Source organism: Lampris incognitus, chromosome 6, assembly GCF_029633865.1.
Source record: "Lampris incognitus isolate fLamInc1 chromosome 6, fLamInc1.hap2, whole genome shotgun sequence".
Taxonomy (NCBI): Eukaryota; Metazoa; Chordata; class Actinopteri; order Lampriformes; family Lampridae; genus Lampris; species Lampris incognitus.
Genome location: NC_079216.1, coordinates 21,096,519 through 21,119,710, shown reverse-complemented (window position 1 = coordinate 21,119,710; position 23,192 = coordinate 21,096,519). Strand labels below are relative to the sequence as shown.

The window sequence follows — 23,192 nt, the reverse complement described above, 5'->3', positions numbered from 1 at the left end:
GAGGATTGAGTGGAGAAACATGTTTTTATAAATGTCGCATAAGACCCAAAAGCACTTGCAGGTTGGTACCTAACTGGAAGAGTAAAATGCCCACAATTAATTAAACTATGTCAATTAAGGCTCCATGGCTGAAAGATTTCAAGAACTCCTGAATTAAATAAACAAAGAACTCACCACTCCATAAGCGATAGTATTGCTGTAGGATCTGAGCTCAGGGTAAATGTTGTTTAAGAACCAACTGAATGGCCGACACCGAAGTCTAGAACGCAGGGCTTTTCTCTCCGAGATGTCCCCTATGTCTATTCCTGAATTCTAGAGGAGATACATAAACAAATGAACATATTAAATCTTACCAATTTAAGTAGGTTATCAATATTCTTATTCTTACATCTAATCACACACAAGCAGATGTTCTCTCTTTGCTCTCCTGTCTTACAATACCTGTTGTGGAACATTCCAGGCCATGTAGACATGGCTCTTGTATTGGTCCATCCAAACCTCTGCCGCTCTGAGGGCATTTCGGCGTACATGGGCTGTTAGGTTCTCTGTGTAAGGCTTGTGGGCACGCTCAATGTGGGCTATCCTAGAGCAAGGTAGGACCTCCACACTGCCCCCACACTGCCATACCTGGGTTTATACAATCAAAAAGATTCATTTCAGAGACTGCAGTCAATAAGGTAGACTTGAGAGTGAAGAGTATAGAAAGTTCTCTCTAACTCATACATGCACACACACAGACACACACACACAAGAATATGAACAGTATGATGTAAATGGGGAGATGTTATCCATACTGTGACTGAACTTGGTTTGTAGAATACATTTTATAGAGGAGTAGATAGAAGATGTCATGGATACAAACAGCGCCCAGCGGCCTATCTTGGTACTTACAAGATGCAGCTAGAAATTTAGTTATGTTGCCACAATCTAAAGTTCAAAATAACTGATACTAACGATTCTGCCTCAGTCTGGAAAGTCAAGTCAAGTCAAGTCAGGTTTATTTATAAAGCACATTTAAAAAAAATAAAGCACATTTTGGGTATGTGTCCTGGTCACTGCACTAGCGCCTCCTCTGGTTAGTCAGGGCATCTGTTCTTGGGGGAGGGGAATTGGGGGGAATACTGTGATCCACCCACACGTTACGTCCCCCTGACGAAACTCCTCACTGTCAGGTGAAAAGAAGCACCTGGTGACTCCACATGTATCAGAGGAGGCATGTGGTAGTCTGCAGCACTCCCTAGATCGGCAGAGTGGGTGGAGCAGAGATTGGGATGGGTCAGAAGAGTGGGGTAATTGGCCGGATACAATTCGGAAGGAAACCCCACCCCCCCCCCAAAAAAAGGTAAAATACATCATGATTTTGAATGACCTGGCCAAGGGGCAGAATGTATATAGAAAACAGAAGGGCCCCAAGAACTGAGCCTTGAGGGACACCACAACTCAACTGCACCATCAATGAGGTAGAACTACCCAGAACAACAGAAAAAGTTCTCTTGGAGAGGTAACTCCTCACTGTCAGGTGAATAGAAGCAGCTGGCGACTCCACATGTATCAGAGGAGGTATGTGGTAATCTGCAGCCCTCCCTGGATCAGCGGGGGGGGGGGGGGGAGTACAAATTGTACTCCATGTGCACTCCATATGTATTCTGTAGTTTTCCACTTCTCTGTGTGTATGAAACTTCTCACTCTGCAGACACACACACATGGCCACTAAATCCCACACACTGCGGACAACAAATGGTCACTAACACATGAGGGCCTCTCCAGCCTTGGGCAGTAAAGATAACAAGGGGTCACTAAAACATGAGGGCCACTCCGGCCTGGAGCAGTAAAAGAATAAATCTACAGACACTCACCAGTCACAGAACATGATTGACGTTTTCCTGCATTCCTTTGTAAGACAACACCTTGGTTAATGCAAGAAACATAGGGTATGACACTACGGACTGTGCTATAAAAATCCCTATCTCCAGTATAGGGGCAGAGCATATCCTCACAGACTGACTTCTGTGATTATATGACTCTCCATCTGCAGATGCATTAAAGATTCTCTGTTTGCTCCAGTATTTGTCCGATGATTATTCTTCCCAGAGGTTGCTGGGGCAAGAGCCCATTAAAAGGATAAGAAAATCCACAACAGGGGTCAGTAAGCGGGATTGCTCGGAAGAGTGGGGTAATTGGCTGGATACAATTGGGGAGAAAAACGGGGGGCAAGCTGTAGTGGAACTTTGAAAATGACAGCTTTATGGTCAGTTACAAGCATATCCACTAGATTAAGACATCTGAGAGAGAACTAGATGAGAGTACAAGGTCTAAAATCTGACCTTTGTAATGTGTGGCTCCTTTAATAGATTGAATGAGGTCAAAGGAGTCTATAAGATCCAAACAATGGGAAGTCAGGGAATGGGAAGGGCAACATACATGAACATTAAAATCACCAAGAATAAGCACCCGATCACATTTTGGCATGACAATAGATAGGTCAGAAAACTCAAAAACAAACTAGCTGAATTAGGGAACCTATAGATTAAGATGTAGAGTAAAGGGGGGGGGGCTAGTAATTAAAACACATAAAACCTGAAAGGAAATAAAATTACCAAAAGTAACAGGATAGTACTTAAGTCCTAACTTATAAAGAACAGCTAGGTCACCCCCTCTACCAGAGGGCCTGGGAATATGAAAATATGCAAAATCAGGGGGCTTAGCCTCAATCAGGGGAACAGGATCCCCTGGGGACCGCCGTGTCTCAGTAATCATAAAAAAAGTTCAGATTATTAGAAACAAAATCATTAATGATAAAGGACTTATTACCAAGAGATCTCACATTCAACAGGTCAAAATTGTTCAGTGTCAAAGCAGCGTTAAAAGCAACTGGAGCACAGGGAATAGGACATAAATTGCAGATATGCTCCAGGTTGTTTTCTCCATGACTTTGGATAAAAATGGCAACTTAGAAATGGGTCAGGAATTATTTCATACAATTACGTCAAGGTTAGGCTTTTTAATGATGGGTTGCGCTACCTACTGCATGTTTAAAGCAAGAAGGAACAAATCCATTCGCTAGACTACTGTTTAGGATGGGTGAAATTGTAGGACCTACAGCATTGAACACTTCATTCAACAGGCCCATAGGAACAATGTCCAGTCTACAAGTCGTAGACTTTGTGAGACTGTCTTTAAGGTGAGGAAGTGACACAGGCTCAAACTTACTGAAGACAGCAGAGCATGGAGGAACCATTGAGGGCTCGTAAGCAGGAGATGAAATATTAGAATGTATATTATCAATTAGTGAAATATTTAAAAATCCTTCCCAAGTGACTGTGGCTGCCACAGGGCAAGGAGTGGCAACAGGGTTAAGGACTGTATTGTGTCAAACAGTACTTTGGGATAGTGGGTGTTGTTGGAAATAGCAATATCAGCAAAGAATTTTACCGTTGCTGCTTTGACAGAGTGCTCATAATTGACAAGACTGTTTCTCATCCTTTCCCTCTTAGCTCGGCTTTCCTACATAATTGCTTAAGAGTAAGGGTGTTATTGTTGAACCAGGGCTGAGTTTTCGTTTTATGATTATGAGTGGGATAGCAGAGTCCAAAATGTTTACACAAATTGAGTTAAACAGGGTGATTAACTCTTCTGTGCTCAGGCAGGAAAATTGGCCTCAATGTTGCTGGATAAAGAAGCTATACACAAGCATCTGAGAGTTTGCTAGCCATAGAAGAGTTTATTGTGCGGGAGTAAGAAGCAGATAATTAAGATTTGGGGACAGTTTGAAGCATGGTGGAAAACCTGATACAGATGATCTCAGACCCCCCACCTTCTCCACAGCCAGAGAGGCAATGGTCAGACCAAGAAGAAAAACTAAATCTACGGTCATGAGCTGGGCTGGAAACATGCTGCAAAAAGTTAAGAGTCCACAACATCTAGAATTTCAGTGGCATTGACATTTTATGAGAGGTCAACATGAAAAATGTCATAATTCACTATGACTGAAGATAAAAATTCAGAAAACTCAGTGAGGAACATGGCACACCTGGAGGGGGGGGGTACACAAAGACAGAGGACTGGACTTGTACCACAGGTTTTAAACATGAAGACGTCAAACCTAGAATAATCATTAGGACCAATGGCAGAACACTTGTGGCAGTTTCTGCAAATTCATTCAACCTTTATTTAGACTCGGAAATATATTGAGGTAGGGACCTCATTTACAATCTAGTCGAACAAAAAGAAAAAACCCACAAATAAAATCCTAGGCAACAAGAAACAGATAATTGGATAAAAAAAAAAGTAACAATTGGTAAAATACTTTAGGTTTCTTCCTATTTTTTCTCCCTGTTAAAGTTTTTTTTTTTTTAGGGAGTTGTTCCTTATCCGATGAGAGGGTCTAGGGACAGGATGTTGTGTTGCTGTTAAGCCCACTGAGGCAAATTTGTAATATTGGGCTATACAAATAAAATTGATTGGATCTCTTTTTGGCTGTTCCCATTAAGAGTCACCACAGCAGATCATCCGTTTCCATCTCTTCCCACCCTCCGCATCTTTCTGTCACACCAGCCACCTTCATGTCCTCTCGTCACATCCATAAACCTCCTCTTTGGCTTTCCTCTTCCCTGGCAGCTCCATATTCAGCATCCTTCTCCCAATATACCCAGCTTCCCACCTCCACACAAGTCCAAACCATCTCAATCTTGCCTCTCTTGTTCGTCTCCAAACCGTCCAACCTGAGCTGTCCATCTGTGCCAAATTAGTAAAACAAACATTAAAACCTTAAAGAAAATAAACTACAACAAAAGAATGAATATGTAACGCCGCGCGTTTGGACCCAATCGCAGAGAAGAGGCAGTTGTCAAGTAATAAGTCACTTTACTGGACCCCGGAAAACATACAATAACCAAAAACCCCTGTAAACAGGGCAGGCAAAAATGCAAACAAGAACTAACAAAATACCAAACACGAGAAACTCTCTCTCACACAGAGGAGGCGGGCGAGGGTTCAGGAGACACGGGCAACCGCACACCGACGCTCAGCTTGTCCAAGACTCGACAGCGTATGTCTGCAAAGCACCCAATCAAATAGTCCCCAGCACAGGTGCACCTAATCACAGGCAGGTGCCACTCACTGGCCGACAGGGAGATATCACACCTGTTGGCTGCTGACTCTCTGGCCAGTGATCGTGTCAGTACCCCCCTCCCAGGGCCGGCACCTGACGTACCCCTGGGCCGGCCCGGGCCACGGCGCTGGAAATCGCGGATGATGGTCCGGTCGAAGATGGCCTGCGCCGGAACCCAGCACCGTTCCTCCGGCCCATAGCCCTCCTAGTCCACCAAATACTGGATGCTACGACGCACCCGGCGGGAGTCCAGAATCCTCCGAATTGTGTGGGCAGGCAGCCCGTCGATCAAGTGAGGAGGAGGCGGGATTGGAGGAGACAGGCTTCAGGAGAGACACATGGAATACTGGGTGGACCCACATGGAAGCAGGCAATTGCAACCGGTAGGAGACTGGACAGAGCTTTGCCACCACGGCGAATGAACCCATGAAGTGCGGAGCCAGCTTCCGATTCTCCACCCGCAGGGGGAGATCCCTGGACGACAACCACACCTTATCCCCCGGCTGGAAGGAAACCGCTGGCCGCCGCCGTCGGTTGCCCTGCTGAGTGTACCTGGACCTGGCATGTAACAGCGCAGCTCGGGTCCTCCTCCAGGTCCGCGCACACCGTCTCACAAAGTCGTCTGCTGCCGGAACCCCCACTTCAGCCTCCTGGTCCAGGAACAGTGGCGGCAGGTCTCGGGGTTCCCAGAATACTTCATGGGGGGGGGCAGGTTCGGTTCTGGGAGTCAGAGTGGAAGGCTGATCAGTAGAGACGGTCGGGTTCGGTGTTGCTGGCACTGGTGGTGCCGCCTGGGCAGGCTGTTGCTGCGGGGGAGTGGTAGTGAAGCTAGTGATGGCGGCCACCAACTGCTGCTGTTGAGCCTGGACCTGCTGCAGCTGGGAGTGACCCACTGCCTGCCTCTGAAGTATGGGGCGGATCTCTCCAACCAGGCTGGAAATGGAGCGGATGCTCGCCTTCAGCTCGGTGTGCTCTTCGCCCAGAGCTGCACTTAGAGCAGTTGCGCGTCGCCGTTACCGCCCTAACTCTGCTGGGTCCATGGCTGGTCGAGTCCTGCTATAACGCCGTGCGTTTGGACCCAATCGCAGAGAAGAGGCAGAGGCAGTTGTCAAGTAATAAGTCACTTTACTGGACCCCGGCCCGGAAAACATACAATAACCAAAAACCACTGCCAAACAGGGCAGGCAAAAATGCAAACACGAATTAACACAAAATACCAAACACGGGAAACACTCTAACGCAGAAGAGGCGGGCGAGAGTTCAGGAGACACGGGCACCCGCAGACCGACGCTCAGCTTTTCCAAGACTCGACAGCGTATGTCTGCAAAGCACCCGGTCAAATAGTCCCCAGCACAGGTGCACCTCATCACAGGCCAATCAAGGGCAGGTGCCACTCATACTGGCCGACAGGGAGATGTCACACCTGTTGGCTGCTGACCCGCTGGCCAGTGATCGTGTCAGAATAGAGCAATTGTAAATTTACAAAATGACAGCCAAGCCTCCCCCAGAGCCACCGGGCCGAGGGGAGCTGTAAAAATCATAGTCAGGTGGACATATTTTTAAGAGCTGGCTTTGTTCACCAGGTTTCAGTCAATAATAATAAGTCTTGGTGGGTGGATGAAATATAATAATTTTGAATGAAAGAGCCTGTCCACATGAAGCCAAGGATCCAAGGCTTAAATGACTACAGACCCGTCGCTCTGGCCTCTGTAGTGATGAAGACTTTTGAACACCTTGTGCTGTCACACCTTAAATCCATCACCAGCCCCTCCTGGATCTGCTACAATTCACATACAGGGCCAGCAGGTCCACAAACGCCGCCGTCAACATGGTTCTCCACTCCATTCTCCTTCACCTGGACTCTCCTGGTACCTACGCCAGGATCCTTCAGCTCCACATTCAACACAATCAGCCCTGCTTTCCTCCAGGACAGACTCTCCCAGCTCCACATGCCCCACTCCACCGGCAGGTGGATCACTGACTTCCTGACCACCAGGAGTCAACACGTGAAGATGGGGAGGTATGTCTCGGACCCTTAGAGCATCAGCACCGGTGCCCCCCAAGCATAGGCGGCGCTAGGGCATCAGGCATGAGGAAGCTAAATTTGTGAAACATTACAGTAAAAGTGAAAAAAACTAAACAAACCATCATTTTAAACCTTGCTGGTTGTAAAGACAAATTATTTATACGCCGTTTGAAATGCTCTGCGAACTGACACGCCACTGTTTGAATCTTTGGCGCTGAATCGTGACTCATTTAGGCGGCTCTTCACAGGGGGCAGGGACTTTATCTGCTGGGATAGAAACTCAATTCTGGAAGAAGTGGTACGCCTTTCTGCGTTCATTGCATTCTATCATTAGATAGATAGATAGATAGATAGACTTGGGCAATGATAGAATGACATGTCTTTGATAGGCTTGTTTTTGTGGTGTTGTCTTTGAGTGCAAATGAAGTTTGTTTTTTGTCGCTGCATTGTTTTCCTCCACAAAGTGCGCCTCAAAGGAACAGTCAGATCAGCAGTCTGTTCGGATCCAAAAGCCTTGCTGCATATGGTCAATGTAGGTCATTTTACAACTGTGATTCACAATTGCTGAATTGGCTGTTGATCTTACCTCAGGAATGTATCAGCATGAACTACGTTTGAACCTTTTTACCTTTTTATTGGTCTGTCACGTGACCTTTGCTGATCTGTGTCATGTAACCTTTGCATGTGACCTTGCTGACCTGTCATGTGACCATGTAACCTTTGCATGTGATTTTGCTGACCTGTCATGAGACCATTTCATGTCCTGTATCATGTGACCACTATGAAGCCCTATATAAATCACATGCCATTAGTTACACTCATGCTCTGATGAAGGCCTGTAGTAGTAGGCTGAAACGCTAGCATCTTTTGCTGGCCAAAATAAATTGGTGGAAATGAGGCACTGTCCCTGTCCTTTTTGAAATTGGTGAGTGCTACCCTGCATCCTTGGATGTGGTTCATTGAAATATATGGGGTTTTTTTTGGGTTTAGCGCCACAGTAAGAGTTTCTTTTTGGGAAGGTGCATCCAACTCCTCCATTCTATGGCAACATTGTCAGCAACCTTTAGTGTTAAGTGTGACAGCCCCCAACTTAAGCGTTGATCTAAATAGAAATGCCCCTTCTTGCCATTTCACTTTAACACCAGAACGATTTCACTCTTACCTAAAACAACCATGGATGGTCAAAATGACCGCCAGTTTTTAAACTCTATATTCTGTCAAGATAAATAACCAATTGAGATATTAATGCATTACATATGTTAATATGTCTGTTAAAAAACGACTGATATCAAAATTAACATTTTAACAACTTTTAATTCTATTTTTCAAACAATTTAAAATGGCCGCTGTCCAATGCCTGTAAATACTGCAACGCCTCGATGGTAGTCATGGTGCATCTGTAACGGCGTCTGTAACCAGACATGTTGGCAATGATCAAAAATCAAGTTTAGACTACTTCTCTGCACTGGAGAACATGAACTTCGTTTAGGAAATGATGCGACCAACACATGTCATAAATAGCGACATGACGGCCATGATCACGCGCAAATTACCAGCCGTCTTTCTGACCGCTCACGGTTGTTTTAGGTAGATCTTATAACTTTTTTTGTGCAATTGATCTAAAACTCATTTTAATGCAAATATATGTAATTTTAGGAGCATTCAGGGGTCGGCAGGTCTGTATCTTTTTTTTCCCCACAAAGTTATTAAACTTTGAAAATCTAAAACGGTCAAAATGGCTGGCTTGGTCGGTTATTAACCAGAAATCTTTCTGTGTGTGCAATAATCCCTTCTGCCCTCCTGCCAATCTTCTCTTATTCTAAAAAAACCTAAGCAGAACAACAGTAAAATGCAGCATGGGCCCATTGTCCAGGCAGAAGCAGGAATTACAGCCACACTCTAAGAAAATTTACGGCTCCCTAAGACATATCTCCCCATATCTGAAACAGGATTAATGGCATAGGCATGCAATGCCCATGCCACTGCCCATTAGAGTATAAAGGCTGCTCTTTCAGTACACGGTCTTTGTCTGAGCATGTGTGTGCAGGCCGAGATAGAGACCAAGAGGGAGGGGAGTTAGAGAAAGTTGGGCAGCAAGAGAAAAGAAAAGAAAAAAGAGATTGAGAGTAAGAGATTGAAACTAAGGGGATAAGAGTGAATAGGTGAAAAAAGAATGGATGAGATATAGACAGTGTGATGGGGAATGGTGGGCGGCGGGTGTTGTATCAGGCTTTTACTATTTTTCTTCACCATTCTGTAGCTCGGGGCTTCTAAGAAAGGCTTTTGCCCACACTTCCTTCATTTTCACTCAGGAAAAAAAAAAAAACACCTGCTGTGAAATAACAAAGAGTCATGTGCTGACCATTACCCAGCAAACATAATGGAGCCGGCATGTACATCACCATAATAATAAGGCTTATGCAAATTGTGTGATCTATGTATTCATCAGTCTTGGACTGCATGTGTGAGTGTGTCTGTCTGTCTGTCCGTCAGCAAGAGTTTGTGTGTGTCCACATGTCCGCCTGCCTCTGCATGTGTTTGCTGTGAATGCTAATGTATATGAATGTTTATTTGCTTGCTTTAATGGACAGAAGTCACAGAACTTGGGCAGGGCCACTTACAACCCGATTGGTCTCTTAGTCTGTCTTTTCTGGTTTCACGGTAAGCAAATCTCGATCATGAACTTGTGTTTTTAAAAGTTTTAATGTGAAAGTGAGTAGCGAAAGGCAATAACAAATTGAGTTGTAAATTACAAATCTTGAAGAAGACAGCTGCCTTCTGTGATAAGAATTGGTGTGAAATTCGCACATTACACTGAGGTGGTGAAGAAGTTTCATGAAGGCAATCTTTATCACAATAAGAACATGCGGGCATGAGATAAGAACAATTTCTGCAGAAAAAGACTAATAAAATTGTTGATATGAGAGGCTTTTCTTTTAGTAGGACGGTTATGTTAACGGAACAAATGAACTGATTTCCAGCTGAAACACTGGGTTGAACTCACTGTATAAATAAGCTGAGTGAAAATGTTAGTGTTTACTATGTGCTGTGCCCTGGAGAGAACTAATCCTATCAAAATTATATGGCTGATTTATATGATCATTGATTCGTGACCAGGGTTTTCTCTCCAGTCTACAACTTCAGCAAAAATGGAAATGCTGAATTCTGTTGTCGGTGTCAATATTTTTATAGGCATGCAAACAGATTAATTGCAAAACCAGTTGCAGCAGTTGAACTTCTGTTATCAAAACAGAAAAATGGGCTGGGGATTTGAAGCTCTTTTTCAGACTTTCATTCCTCTTTTATTCTGAGGCCACACTGCAGTCAGACAGTGCGAAAGACAGCTAAAGGCAACATCTGCTGTGGGTCATAATAACATGAACTATTTGGTCACCATCGTGGTGTTGAGAGCTCCTCCTGCTGAGAAGATGGCTGTTTTGTGGCCTTACAACTTGTGAGGGACTGCATATCATCAGAATCTCATCTAAGCTTGCAGAGACCGGAGTCACTTCAATTTATTCCTTCAGTGGGAGCTTTCAGAAGTATGACAGGTGGGGAGGAAGAAGAGGCCTGAAGAGAATAATCTGAAATGATGCTGCAAAGCCATTCATTGTCACTGCACTGCAAGCTAGCCAACAGAAAACCTATTACACACCACATCACAATGCTTCATTGTGGATATTTGGTTGGGATTTTAAAAAAAAGACATCATTCAATACCCACCCGAAAAATGTTCGAGTGGGACCAGGCTTAACATGACCAGCACAGGAGTCTTTCAGGAGAGACCATATAACAAAATATACAAGTTTTAGCTAATAACCCATAAAAGCAAATAGAATTTTGTAGTTGACAGGTTCTGTGAGAAATGGAAAAACACCCCTGCATGCGGCATGCTTCTCTGGAAAACCACAGTGACTATACTTTCATGTAACACTGACTATAAATACTAGTGCAACTGAGCAAATTTCTGCCCGCTAGGGGATTCGATCCGGGTTGTACTGCACCACGAGGCGACATCGCTAACCGCTCGACTAAAGGAGCCTATCCACAGTAGTCACCTTCCCCGGAAGGGCGCCCTCACACTTTGTTATTCTTGTGCTCCAAATAGGCTTCTGAGGATCTGCACGCTTCCGGACACTTCCGGATCCCACCGCTGCCACCAATGTAACCAAGCAAATTTCCGCCCGCTGCGGGATTCAATCCACGGTTGTACTGCACCATGAGGTGACATTGCTAACCACTCGATTAAAGGGGGCCGACCCCCTGCCATTGGCCAGTGAGTCTTTTTGTCGGTTACACTATTCTAACCTTTTCAGCAAGATAACTACCACAATACAAGATAACAACGCAATATAAGATAACCACGCGGAAGTGGGGCAGGCTAAGCTAACTGCTAGCCCATGCAGACCGGCAGTTCAGATAACACCGAGGGCGGTCTGGCAGCGGCCTCATCTAGCCTTGAGTGTGTTTTTAGTGTTGTGTGGAGTGCGGGGAGGTGTGTTGAAACTGTTTGGCTGGGCGAGCTAGCGTTGGATCGACTGAGGGAGTTAAGTCTGTTGCGTTGCTAAATCGGTGGGCCCAAGGACCATGGCCCTGACTGCAGCTGCGCCTGAAGAAGAAACACCGAGGTTGGTCTGACAGGATGCTGGGGCAGGCTAAGCTAATTGCTAGCCCATGCAGACCGGCAGTTTCGACAGTCATCCTGACTGGCGTTCCTTCACCTGGACAGTGATTTTTCTTTTTTCTTTTTTTTTAAGTTTAGATATGTGTTAGTTTGGACATATGCGTTCTTGTAGTTTTTGGATGCGTTTTGTGTTTGTGTTGCACTGCTGTGGGCTGGGGGAGATGATGTTTCATTTCATTTCATGTGAAATGAAATGACAAATAGAGTGTTTTTGGTTTCTGATTTCTGATAAATCTGTTTATGTTCACAGAGATTAGACACATCAGAATACATTGGCGATGCTCAAGGGCGATTTAATCCTGTTGCAACCTACTAAAGGCTCGCTGGCCGGTCAGCCCCCTTTAGTCGAGCAGTTAGCGATGTCGCCTCGTGGTGCAGTACAACCCCAGATCGAATCCCGCAGCGGGCGGAAAATATGGTGTAAATCGAAGATACTGAAATAAATACGCAAAGAGAAATTGTAGCCCACTTATTAACCACATGCCAGAAGAACTGTGGAACGCTACCAAAACAGAAAAGAAGGGTTACACTGTTATGGGCCACTGGGCTTGGCGAAGCCCATGGGCCCCTTCTGCTCCCCACAACCACATATCCACCACCACAATGATCTGATTTACCTCTGCACATAGTGATACTACTGAGCCATGCCTCATCGCAACAAACATACTCTACATGAATTAACTTCATTTATACTTCATCACATCTTTCAAATAATACAAACATCTCTCTCCAACAGTATGACTTGACACACTTCAAAATTTCAGCATTACTACAAACAGTACCAGCAACATATTTGCACCACTGCAAACACTACAACAAATACAACAGACCACACCAGGTGCATTGCAGGCTGCATAAACAGTCTAGAACAGGGGTCTCAAACCACTGGCCCGCTGGCCACATCCGGCCCGTGACGCAGGTTTGTGTGGCCCACGCTATGTTTTAAATTTATTAAGAGATCCAGACCGCGTATCCATTTTGCATACTACTTTAGTGTTTTTTACACATTTCTGTGTTTCTAGTTCTAAATACTAATTAAAATTGGCTGTGAGGCCAGTTGCAGATGACGTAGCTTAATGTCAGTTTTGCGTCTCTCTCTCTCACTCTCTCACCAGACAATTCGAGTACATAAACACAGGAGACTAGCCCACTGTGAAATATCTCACGTGAGTTTGCTTATGTAAATTGTTGTCACTGCTTGCAGATGTTTTGTAAAAATGTCAATTTAAAAAGCCAAAAGAAAAGTTGACCAGGAGCACTAACAGTTCTAAGAGAAATGGACATGTGACTACTTCTTCACTCAATTTAATGTGTCCGCGATTTGTCTAATTAGCGAGGAAGAAGTTGCTGTCTTGGGAGGATTTCAATCTGAAGCGACATTACAGAACTAAAGATGCAGAGGTGTACGGTCGGTTCAAAGACGAGGAGAGGGAGAAAGGCAGCACACTTTCAAAAGAGTCTGTCAAGTCAAGTCAATTGTATTTCTATAGCGCAGTATCACAAATTATAAATCTGCCTCAGGGGGTTTTACATCAACACAACATCCTGTCCTTAGACCCTCGCATTGGATAAGGAACAACTCCCTAAAAACCCTTTAACAGGGAGAAAAAATAGGAAGAACCCTCAGGGAGAGCAACAGAGGAGGGATCTCTCTCCCAAAATGGACAACGTGCAATGGATGTTGTGTTTATACAATTTACAGAATACAGCATTGAAAGAGGATAACAGAATTATAATGGAATTATAAATACATGAAGAATATGATGAGTGGGATGCCAAGCAGTGTCAGCAAAACTTTTTTCACAAAGCCAAAAAAGACTGTGATGCAGCTGTCGAAGTTAGCTATGTGGTACGTGAAGCAATAGTGAAGGCTGACAAGCCATTTACGGAGGAACAGTTTCTGGGAGACTGTATGTTGCACGTAGCGAATATCATTTGCCCAGAGAAGGCATCTTTATTTGGAAATGTCAGTCTCAGCCCAAATACAATGGCAGAACGAATCAGTGAGCTGTCAGGCGACATTTACAGTTTTGCACTAAAGCAAACGATTTCACACACTATCCTTTGGCACACGAGGAAAGCTCATCTTTCTATATTTTCAAGGGGTATCAATGACCATTTTGCATTAACAGAAGAACTGCTAACTTTATATACAATGCAGGGAGAGACTCCAGCCAAGGATATATTTCAGGTGCTGTGCAATGCAATTAAGGGTGCTGGTCTACCCTGGAATAAATTGGCTGGAATCACCACTGATGGTGCCCCATCAATGACGGGAAGAAAAGATGGGCTTCAAGCACTGATTCAAAGAAAGCTGGAGGACGAGAATGTCAGGTAATTTGAGTTTGAGACCACTAGTGGTTCCAACCCTCACCAGTGGTCATGAGCTTTGGGTAGTGACCGAAAGGGTGAGATTACAGATACAAGAGGCTGAAATGAGTTTCCTCCGTAGGGTGTCTGGGCTCAGCCTCAGAGATAGGGTGAGGAGCCCAGACATCAGGGAGGAGCTCGGAGTAGAGCCGCTGCTCCTTCGCATCGAAAGCAGCCAGTTGAGGTGGTTCGGGCATCTGATTAGGATGCATCCTAGGCGCCTTCCTTTGGAGGTTTTCCGGGCATGTCGAACTGGGAGGAGACCCCGAGGTAGACCCAGAACTTGCTGGAGGGACTACATGTCCAATCTGGCCTGGGAATGTCTTGGGATCCCAGAGGAGCTGGAGGGCGTTGCTGGGGAGAGGGACATTTGGAGTGCCCTACTTAGCTTGCTGCCACCGCGACCCGACTCCAGAGAAGCGGCTGATGATGAGATGAGATGAGATGAGATAACTGCTCTAGAACATATTAATGCCGTAATAACAAGCATTCAAATAAACACTGACTTAGAAGTGCCTACGCTTGGGGCGTCTGGGTAGTGTAACGGTCTATTCTGTTGCCTACCAACACGGGGATTGGTGGTTCAAATCCCCGTGTTGCCTCAGGCTTAGTCGGGCGTCCCTGCAGACTGCGTGTAGGAAGCCAGATGTGGGTATGTTTCCTGGTCACTGCACTAGCGCCTCCTCTGGTTGGTCGGGGCGCCTGTTGCGGGGGAGGGGGAACTGGGGGGGATAGCGTGATCCTCCCACGCGCTACATCCCCCTGGTGAAACTCCTCACTGTCAGGTGAAAAAAAAAGCAGCTGGCGACGCCACATGAATCGAAGGAGACGTGGTAGTCTGCAGCCCTCCCCGGATCGGCAGAGGGGGTGGAGCAGCGACCGGGACGGCTCGGAAGAGTGGGGTAATTGGCCAGATACAATTGGAAGAAATGGAGGAGGGGAGAAGTGCCTGCACCTGGTTTCTTGGCAGCAAAATCCCAGAGATTTGTCAGGTAGCTAAGTCAGATGACTCGCACCTGCCACTTCGTCGCTTTGAGCCTTTTTGAAAAATCCCATTAACGCTGGATTTTTTTTGAAGTTACTCCTGGTCTCACATTGCTTTTTCTTTTTGGGCCTTTCACTTTTGAGCACTGCTCTCGTGTCTCCAAAATTCCACCATGTTTTTTTTTTGTCCCCCCCCCCCCCAATCAAGCGGTCATCAGAGCTCATGACGTTACAACACTGTGACACCAACCTGACCGATCAGTGTCAACAAATCAACATTGGCAACAAACTGGCCAATCAGTACACAGGATTTATGACATTAACCCTCCCATAAACAAAATTATTATTATTATTGACTTTGTTGTTGTTGTTGTTGCTACTATTATATTATTATCTAACTAAAACAGATGGAATCTCTGTCTGTTTGTCTGTCTGTGTCTGTCTGTCCTTCAATTTTCTCGACAACTGTTCATCCGATCGACTTCAGACTTGGCATATCTATTGCTGAGGACCCAAGGAAGTGCAGCGTCGAGTGTTAAGTTGTGTGAATGAGTGGTTGTCGACAAAATAGGACAGACATACATACATACAGATAGAGACATTCTTCCCGTGGCGACCGGAAGAACAGAGCCACTGTGCCATTGCAACACACACCGTGGTCAGAGGGTGGATTACATTCGAACGGGCACTGCACTAGTATTATTAATAGACATCCAGGGGCCCTTTGAAATTCAGGGCCCCAGGCCTTTAGCCAGGAAAGCCCATGCATTAAATTGCCACTGACAATGATGTTGGGCAGGCATATAGACTTGTGTACTGACAAATATTAAGCTTGATCAACAGCAGAGCATGATGAAGTAAAAGTCAGCGAGCTTATGTGCGGTACATAAATTACTTCTTTTTTTCTTTTTCTTTTTTTTGGTGAGGGACACTGCAAAACAAACTGGGGGAAAAAAAGTAAGTTCACTGAATCTGAACCTGACTCAAGCAATCCTGAGGGAATACTAAATGTTTTAAGCCTTCCTCAATCCAAATGGGTTGTATCAGTTCCAAACAGGTTTGTGCAAATGACAACGTCTCCATATCACGGACACAGTGCAAGTCACCGTGCTACACAATATGCTTGATTCACCATTTTCCCTTAGGGTGTTTTAGGAGAATTTCATTCTTGACACACTGTTTTTCAAAGTCAATCAATCAAGGTCTAATAGTCAATCAATCAATGTCCAACACTTATGAGTCTGGCGTGAGTAGGTTTATTGTTAGTATCACAAAAATAGGTATAACAATATACTGAGTTGGTTCATGGGACAACTGAAGCTACCTGTCCAAAGCACTTTCTTTTATACTGTAGCTTGATCCCACTTACTGTGGAGCTTAACCTTAGACCACACCTTTGACTCTAGACCAACCCAACCCAGTCCTCAAGGAACCCCCTATCCTGCAGATTTTCATTGTAACCCTGCATAGGTAGCCCTGCTTGTACTTACTCAACCAATCATCTCACAGCACTTAACTATGCAAGGTGTGCAACATCTGACATAATTCATTGCTGATTGGTTAAATAACTACAAACGGGTACCTAGTATTCAGGGTTGCAAAGAAAATCTGCAGGATAGGGGTTCCTTGAGGACTGGGTTGGGAAAGACTGCTCTAGATCACGTCCCGCTATACACCATTATTTTCTTAAGAGATTTTTTGGGGTTTCCAGAATCTAATGGTGTATTGATTACCTTTAATAGTTACCATTATAATCCAGCATTTAATTCTTGGTTAATAAAAAATAATCAGACATTGTATAAAAATAAGCCTATTGATTGTAGATGCTTAAACAAATTATTTCCCACAGTATCCATTCAGTCTCAAAAGTATTAAAAGACTCTTTTTCTTCCATGAAGCCTGATTTGCGCTCCCAATAGTCTGGTAATGGGGTACAACCTAATTGTGCTTCCCTCTAAATTTCAAATAAAAGATAAAATGCCTTCTCACATAACTGATACTTAGCCTTCCTATTTTTTTGTTTTTGAGTCTTACTGTCAGAAGAGTTCAGAATGCCACCATTACTACAACAAGAACTAAAACTAAAAAAAAAATATTTTCTTTTTTTTGTTAGCACAGAGTGATTTGGGCCCTTTTTGAAAGTTGCTATTCATACATGTCAGCATTTCAAACAGGATTTTTTTTTGGAGTATGTAATTAGTCTCAAAACTGTGTATGTGTAAATGACATTTATTTAGTTCTTATATATGGAGCATATGTCATGGTTGCTATTCAGGATGTAATGATAAAAACGTTGCGTATTTGTCTTTGATACGTGGTTATTATGCCTCAAATTCCCTTAACAACTCACCCTGACACCCAGCTCCACGTTCTCGCCTCCATAGACTTCCATGCCTTCGTCCAGAAGGCCAATCTCTTCGAAGTACTTGCGGTCTACCACAAAGCAGCCAATCAGAGCTGGGCTCCTGGAATAAATGTGAAGGGGAAAGGAGATATTGTTGGAAAGATGTCAGAGGGAGCAACAAATGATAACAAATATTGTGATTTTTCATACAGGACCAGAAAATAGAAGAAATGATCTATTTCCCCCACCTACACAAATGCATGCTTGTCACAGATATGCACACAAACTCACAAACATAAGCTTGTATTTAGTATTAAGTGCCTTGGAGATGTTTTTTGGGATACCCTCCATTTTTTTTATATCATAAATATAATTAGCTTTCATGACAAGCTAACAAGGTGCATTTTACCGACAAATATTCCACCTGTTGTAATGATGCCTCTGCCTTGCACAAAAAATTTGACATTTTTCAGGAAATCTGGGGGCAAGAGCAAACAGACCTTTCATCAACATCAAACTGATGCAACAGGAGTGAAAAATAACTCCTATTAGTATTCATGCCGTCAGCCCCGCACACCACCTCTTATCAATATGAAATACAACAATACAGGAACACAACTTGTTTTAGTGAATTTCTCATCCCCTTGGATACACAGGCTGGCAAACAGCCAAACACTCTACGTGAACATTGTTAAAGACAACATGTTCAACCACCTCTCCCACAATATGAGCAAATAGTCTTTTCTGAACAGTCTTCAGGCAAGAACAAAATGACAGGATCAGGACTTTTAGTTAGATAGTGATTGGGTAAAGTAAGAACGATTGTACAATTCTACCAAAAAAGCGCCATCACATTCTTGAAACGTGGCTTCATTTTAGAGGGGGTATAGAAACTGACCTGATGGTAAAAGACCTTAGGGACCACTTTGCCGATTTTCAACCTTATCTCTATCTGAATTTGGGATATAGTGTGGAAAAATGTCTGCACTTGTTGCCAATGTTATCTCTGTCTTTGGGACGTAGCTGCAAAATCTGTTCTTCTGGCACCAGTGTCGCAATTTGACATGTGAGTGACGTAGTTGGTGAAAAGAATAACTACAGGCAAGTTCAACTTGGATTTCTAGTCTATGCCTCCGGAGGCGTGCTCTAGATGTCACTCAAAAACAAAACTTCCTTGTTCTCTTCACCTTGTATTGCAAGCTAGCTATGTTTCCATCAGTGAAAATGGCGTCCCAAAATGTGAGTGCAGAGGATCTTATGGATGAGGATAGATTTTACAGTGTTTTGGCTAACTTGGATATTCAACCGTATTTGTTCGAGATAGTGTGTACGACCAAAGAAATGCTGTGAAGAGAGGCCGGGGCTGCTGCTGCATTAACCGGGCAAAAGGAGCAAACAGCAACTGGTGGTGCCGCTGCTAAAACTGCTCCCCGAAGCCAACATAAAGTGAATCAATGTGCTGCAATGAATTCAGCATGGGCACTTTTTGTTGGATGCTGTCACCGACCACAACCCCGAGACAGCCTCTGTATGCATTACAATGCATGGAAATTTTACCCCTCAGAGGGACAGAGGTGTGTTGGATACTTTCCTCAGGATCCCGAAGATACATTGAAGACAACCAAGACCAGCAGAGCCACGAGGGCAGATGACCATTGAGTATTTTTATCACCTAACTCTATGTTTTGGCCAAAAAAGTAATAGCTATAGGCTAATGTGGTGATACACGGCAATTTTGGACAAGCAGTCTTCTCAACACATTTGTACTGATTACATGGCAACCTCTAGTTAGCCAGATAAATTCAATAGACAACTGTGTTATCTAGTCAACTAAAGGGGCTGACCCATTAGCCAAGGGCTAGCCCACTCCTTCAGGAAGCACGTCCCCACACTTCATCATACCAGCTCCCTCACGCCTCTGGGTGCACGCACTTTTAATGGCCTCACAGTCTCACCATCCCAATTCTGAAACCAATGCAGCGAATTCAGGTGGTAGCTGGGAACCACCACAGCAAGGATGCGAGCCCGGGTCACCTGCACCATGGGCGAATGCGCTAACCAGTCGACTAAAGTGTCCGACCCATTAGCAAGGGCTAGCGAGTCTAGTTATCCATGGTCATTACAATATGATCGGTTTAATATGCATAGTATAGTTATGTCAGGGTAGAAGAGCTTATTGGGGGTTTTGTGGGGGGGAGCACTTTTATTGTGATGGGGAAGAAAGGAGGGTGATGTCAGATTTTGGTTAAACTGTGTAGTGTGTGAGGTAAGATGTATTGGGCATGGTAAATTTATATTTTTTGTTTGATTTCCTTGATTTGGTGGTGGGGGGGATTGTAGGCTGGAAGCCATGCCAAAGCCTACAGGTTCCCTCACTATTTTCTGTTTGGTCTTAATATTTTATTACTTTGATTTGGTGGGGCGCCTGTGGGATGGAAGCCATGCAGGACCCTGTAGGTTACTGCACTATTGTGCTGTCCTGTCGATCTGTGGTTTTTAAATTGGATTTCTTTGATTTGGTGGGGGGCCTGTGGGCTATAAGCCCTGCTAGAGCCTACAGGTTACCTCACTATTTTTCTGTCTTGTTTATCTGTGTTTTAAACTTTAGTTGAATGTCTTGTATCTTGTGTTCTCTTCTTGTTCTAATGATTAGGTATATATCTGTGTAAATAGTTTAAAAAATATGCCCAGAAATTTGCACATGGAAACTGTTAGATAGCCGGTTTCCATTCTCACCCAACTGTATTGTTTATATGGGTGGGGATACCCACAGTCAGCTGAGACTGATGAAGTTACTTGGACGAGTGATGAAACGTTTCTCCCACTAAACTTTGTGTCCAGATGAACTGATTCAACTTTGTGGAAATAGCTGCTAACGTTACAGTATATAAGCTGTACTTGCATAGCTTCCTGATGAATAACCTTCTTTCCTGTCTTTTGCTCTCTGCAGACAATATCATCTGGCACCTTATCTTTTTTCTTTTTTTTTATCGTTGAGTGGGTGCTACAAGGGGAGAAACTTGGCAAGGGGAACCGCATCAACTTGCCTGCCCATCTCGTACATCGCATAAGAGCCGAATATCCTTCTCCCAATGGTCAGTACAGAGGGCATGCTGAAGTGGATAAAGCAATGAACAAGCTTTGACCTTGTGATATGCAAGCCTGTGTGGACACTTTTACCAAGTTACAATTTCATTTAGCAGACACTTTTATCCAAAGTGAATTACCTCTGAGAGGGCTTACAGCATCAGGGGTCTAAGCCATAGACTCTTACTGGAGATTTGTCTCAACCAGGGTTTGAACCCCTGATCTCTTACAGGAAAGCAAGTGTTCTTACCTACTGAGCCATCCAGCTAGTATCCCTTTTACCCTGAAGCTTGTTGGGACTGATCTAGACTTTGTCTTGTTAAATTATGTGAAATGTGCGAAACATTTATTTGAATATTGACTAACATGTTGTAACGTGTTGTTTTGATTAAAGTTGTTTTCTATATACAGTGGTGCTTGAAAGTTTGTGAACCCTTTAGAATTGTCTACATTTCTGCATAAATATGACCTAAAACATCATCAGATTTTCACACAAGTCCTAAAAGTAGATAAAGAGAACTCAGTTAAACAAATGAGACAAAAATATTATACTTGGTCATTTATTTATTGAGGACAATGATCCAATATTACATATCTGTGAGTGGCAAAAGTATGTGAACCTCTAGCATTAGCAGTTAATTTGAAGGTGAAATTAGAGTCAGGTGTTTTCAATCAATGGGATGACAATCGTGTGAGTGGGCGCCCTGTTTTATTTAAAGAACAGCGATCTATCAAAGTCTGATCATCACAGCACATGTTTGTGGAAGTGTAGCATGGCAAGAAAAAAGGAGATTTCCGAGGATCTCAGAAAAAGCGTTGTTGATGTTCATCAGGCTGGAAAAGGTTACAAAACCATCTCTAATGAGTTTGGACTCCACCAATCCACAATCAGAAAGATTGTGTACAAATGGAGGAAATTCAAGACCATTGTTACCCTCCCTAGGAGTAGTCAACCATCAAAGATCACTCCAAGTGCAAGGTGTGTAATAGTTGGCCAGCCAGGTCACAAACGAACCCTTGGTAACTTCTAAGCAACTAAAGGCGTCTCTCACATTGGCGAATGTTAATGTTCATGAGTCCACCATCAGGAGAACACTGGACAATAACGGTGTGCATGGCAGGGTTTGCCAGGAGAAAGCCACTGCTCTCCAAAAAGAACATTGTTGCCCTTCTGCGGTTTGCTAAAGATCACGTGGACAAGCCAGAAGGCTATTGTAAAAATGTTTTCTGGACGGATGAGACCAAAATAGAAGTTTTTGGTTTAAATGAGAAGCGTTATGTTTGGAGAAAGGAAAACACTGCATCCCAGCATAAGAGCCTTATCCCATCTGTGAAACATGGTGGTGGTAGTATCATTGTTTGGGCCTGTTTCGCTGCATCTGGGCCAGGACAGCTTGCCGTCATTGATGGAACAATGACTTCTGAATTATACCAGCAAATTCTTAAGGAAAATGTCAGGACATCTATCTGTGAACTGAATCTCAAGAGAACGTGGGTCATGCAGCAAGACAACGACCCTAAGCACACAAGTCGTTCTACCAAAGAATGGTTAAAGTAGAATAAAGTTAATGTTTTGGAATTGCCAAGTCAAAGTCCTGACCTTAATCCAATAAAAATGTTGTCGAAGGACCTGAAACGAGCAGTTCATGTGAGGAAACCCAGCAACATCCCAGAGTTGAAGCTGTTCTGCACGGAGGAATGGGCTAAAATTCCTCCAAGCCGATGTGCAGGACTGATCAACAGTTACCAGAAACGTTTAGTTGCAGTTATTGCTGCACAAGGAGGGTCACACCAGATACTGAAAGCAAAGGTTCACCTACTTTTTCCACTCACAGATATGTAATATTGGACCATTTTCCTCAATAAATAAATGACCAAGTATAATATTTGTTGTCTCATTTGTTTAATTGGGTTCTCTTTATCTACTTTTAGGACTTGTGTGAAAATCTAATGTTTTAGGTCATATTTATGCAGAAATATAGAACATTCTGAAGGGTTCACATACTTTCACGCACCATTGTACTTGAACTGTTTATTTCCATACTAAAGACAACGTTGCTTGCAGAGACACGTCAGGTACGTTTCAGCTGCATGTAAACTCATACCTGCTGGCTTATGCAGAGGTCGTTGACATTTTACTTTAGAGGCAAGATGCATTGCATTTTCTTCCAACACAGGGCAAATTAGTTTCATTTTGGGAGAGGGTGATATATGTATGGTTAAAAATAATTCACCTGTGGCAGAAAGAGAGAGCCGTTCCCTTCAGGGTGTGTTTTGTAATTGAGAAGGAATAATAGCTTTAAAAACATATTTCACCTGTTATGGAACAGGACAATTAAACAGAAGCTGTTATTCAGTTTTTAAATATAGGTATTTAGGGGAAAAACAAGATTGGAATACCAAAAAAGAAAAAAAAAAGATGAAATATCAATGCATGGTACAAAATGTTTATATTTTTAAAAGACAAAGTTTCAGTAAATGCCAGTGTTTTCTCCATGGCCAAGATGTATTTCAAAGGTGACTCGATCTATCTGCAGCCTGGCATGACTGCCTGAAAAGACATGATTTGAAGAACACCCATTTAAAC

At 43.7% G+C, this 23,192-nt stretch overlaps 1 protein-coding gene across 1 annotated transcript in view; it reads right to left on the bottom strand.

Moving 5' to 3' along the window:
* The window catches only part of LOC130114084 (polypeptide N-acetylgalactosaminyltransferase 18-like), a 306,147-nt gene that overhangs the window by 85,316 nt on the left and 197,639 nt on the right, over positions 1-23,192 (bottom strand). Inside the window, exons 6-8 of the mRNA XM_056281837.1 lie at positions 17,525-17,639; positions 442-627; positions 175-312 (exon numbers count right to left, since the gene is read on the bottom strand). Of these exons, the coding sequence (XP_056137812.1) occupies positions 175-312; positions 442-627; positions 17,525-17,639 (439 nt within the window). The remainder of the gene's footprint in view (positions 1-174; positions 313-441; positions 628-17,524; positions 17,640-23,192) is intronic.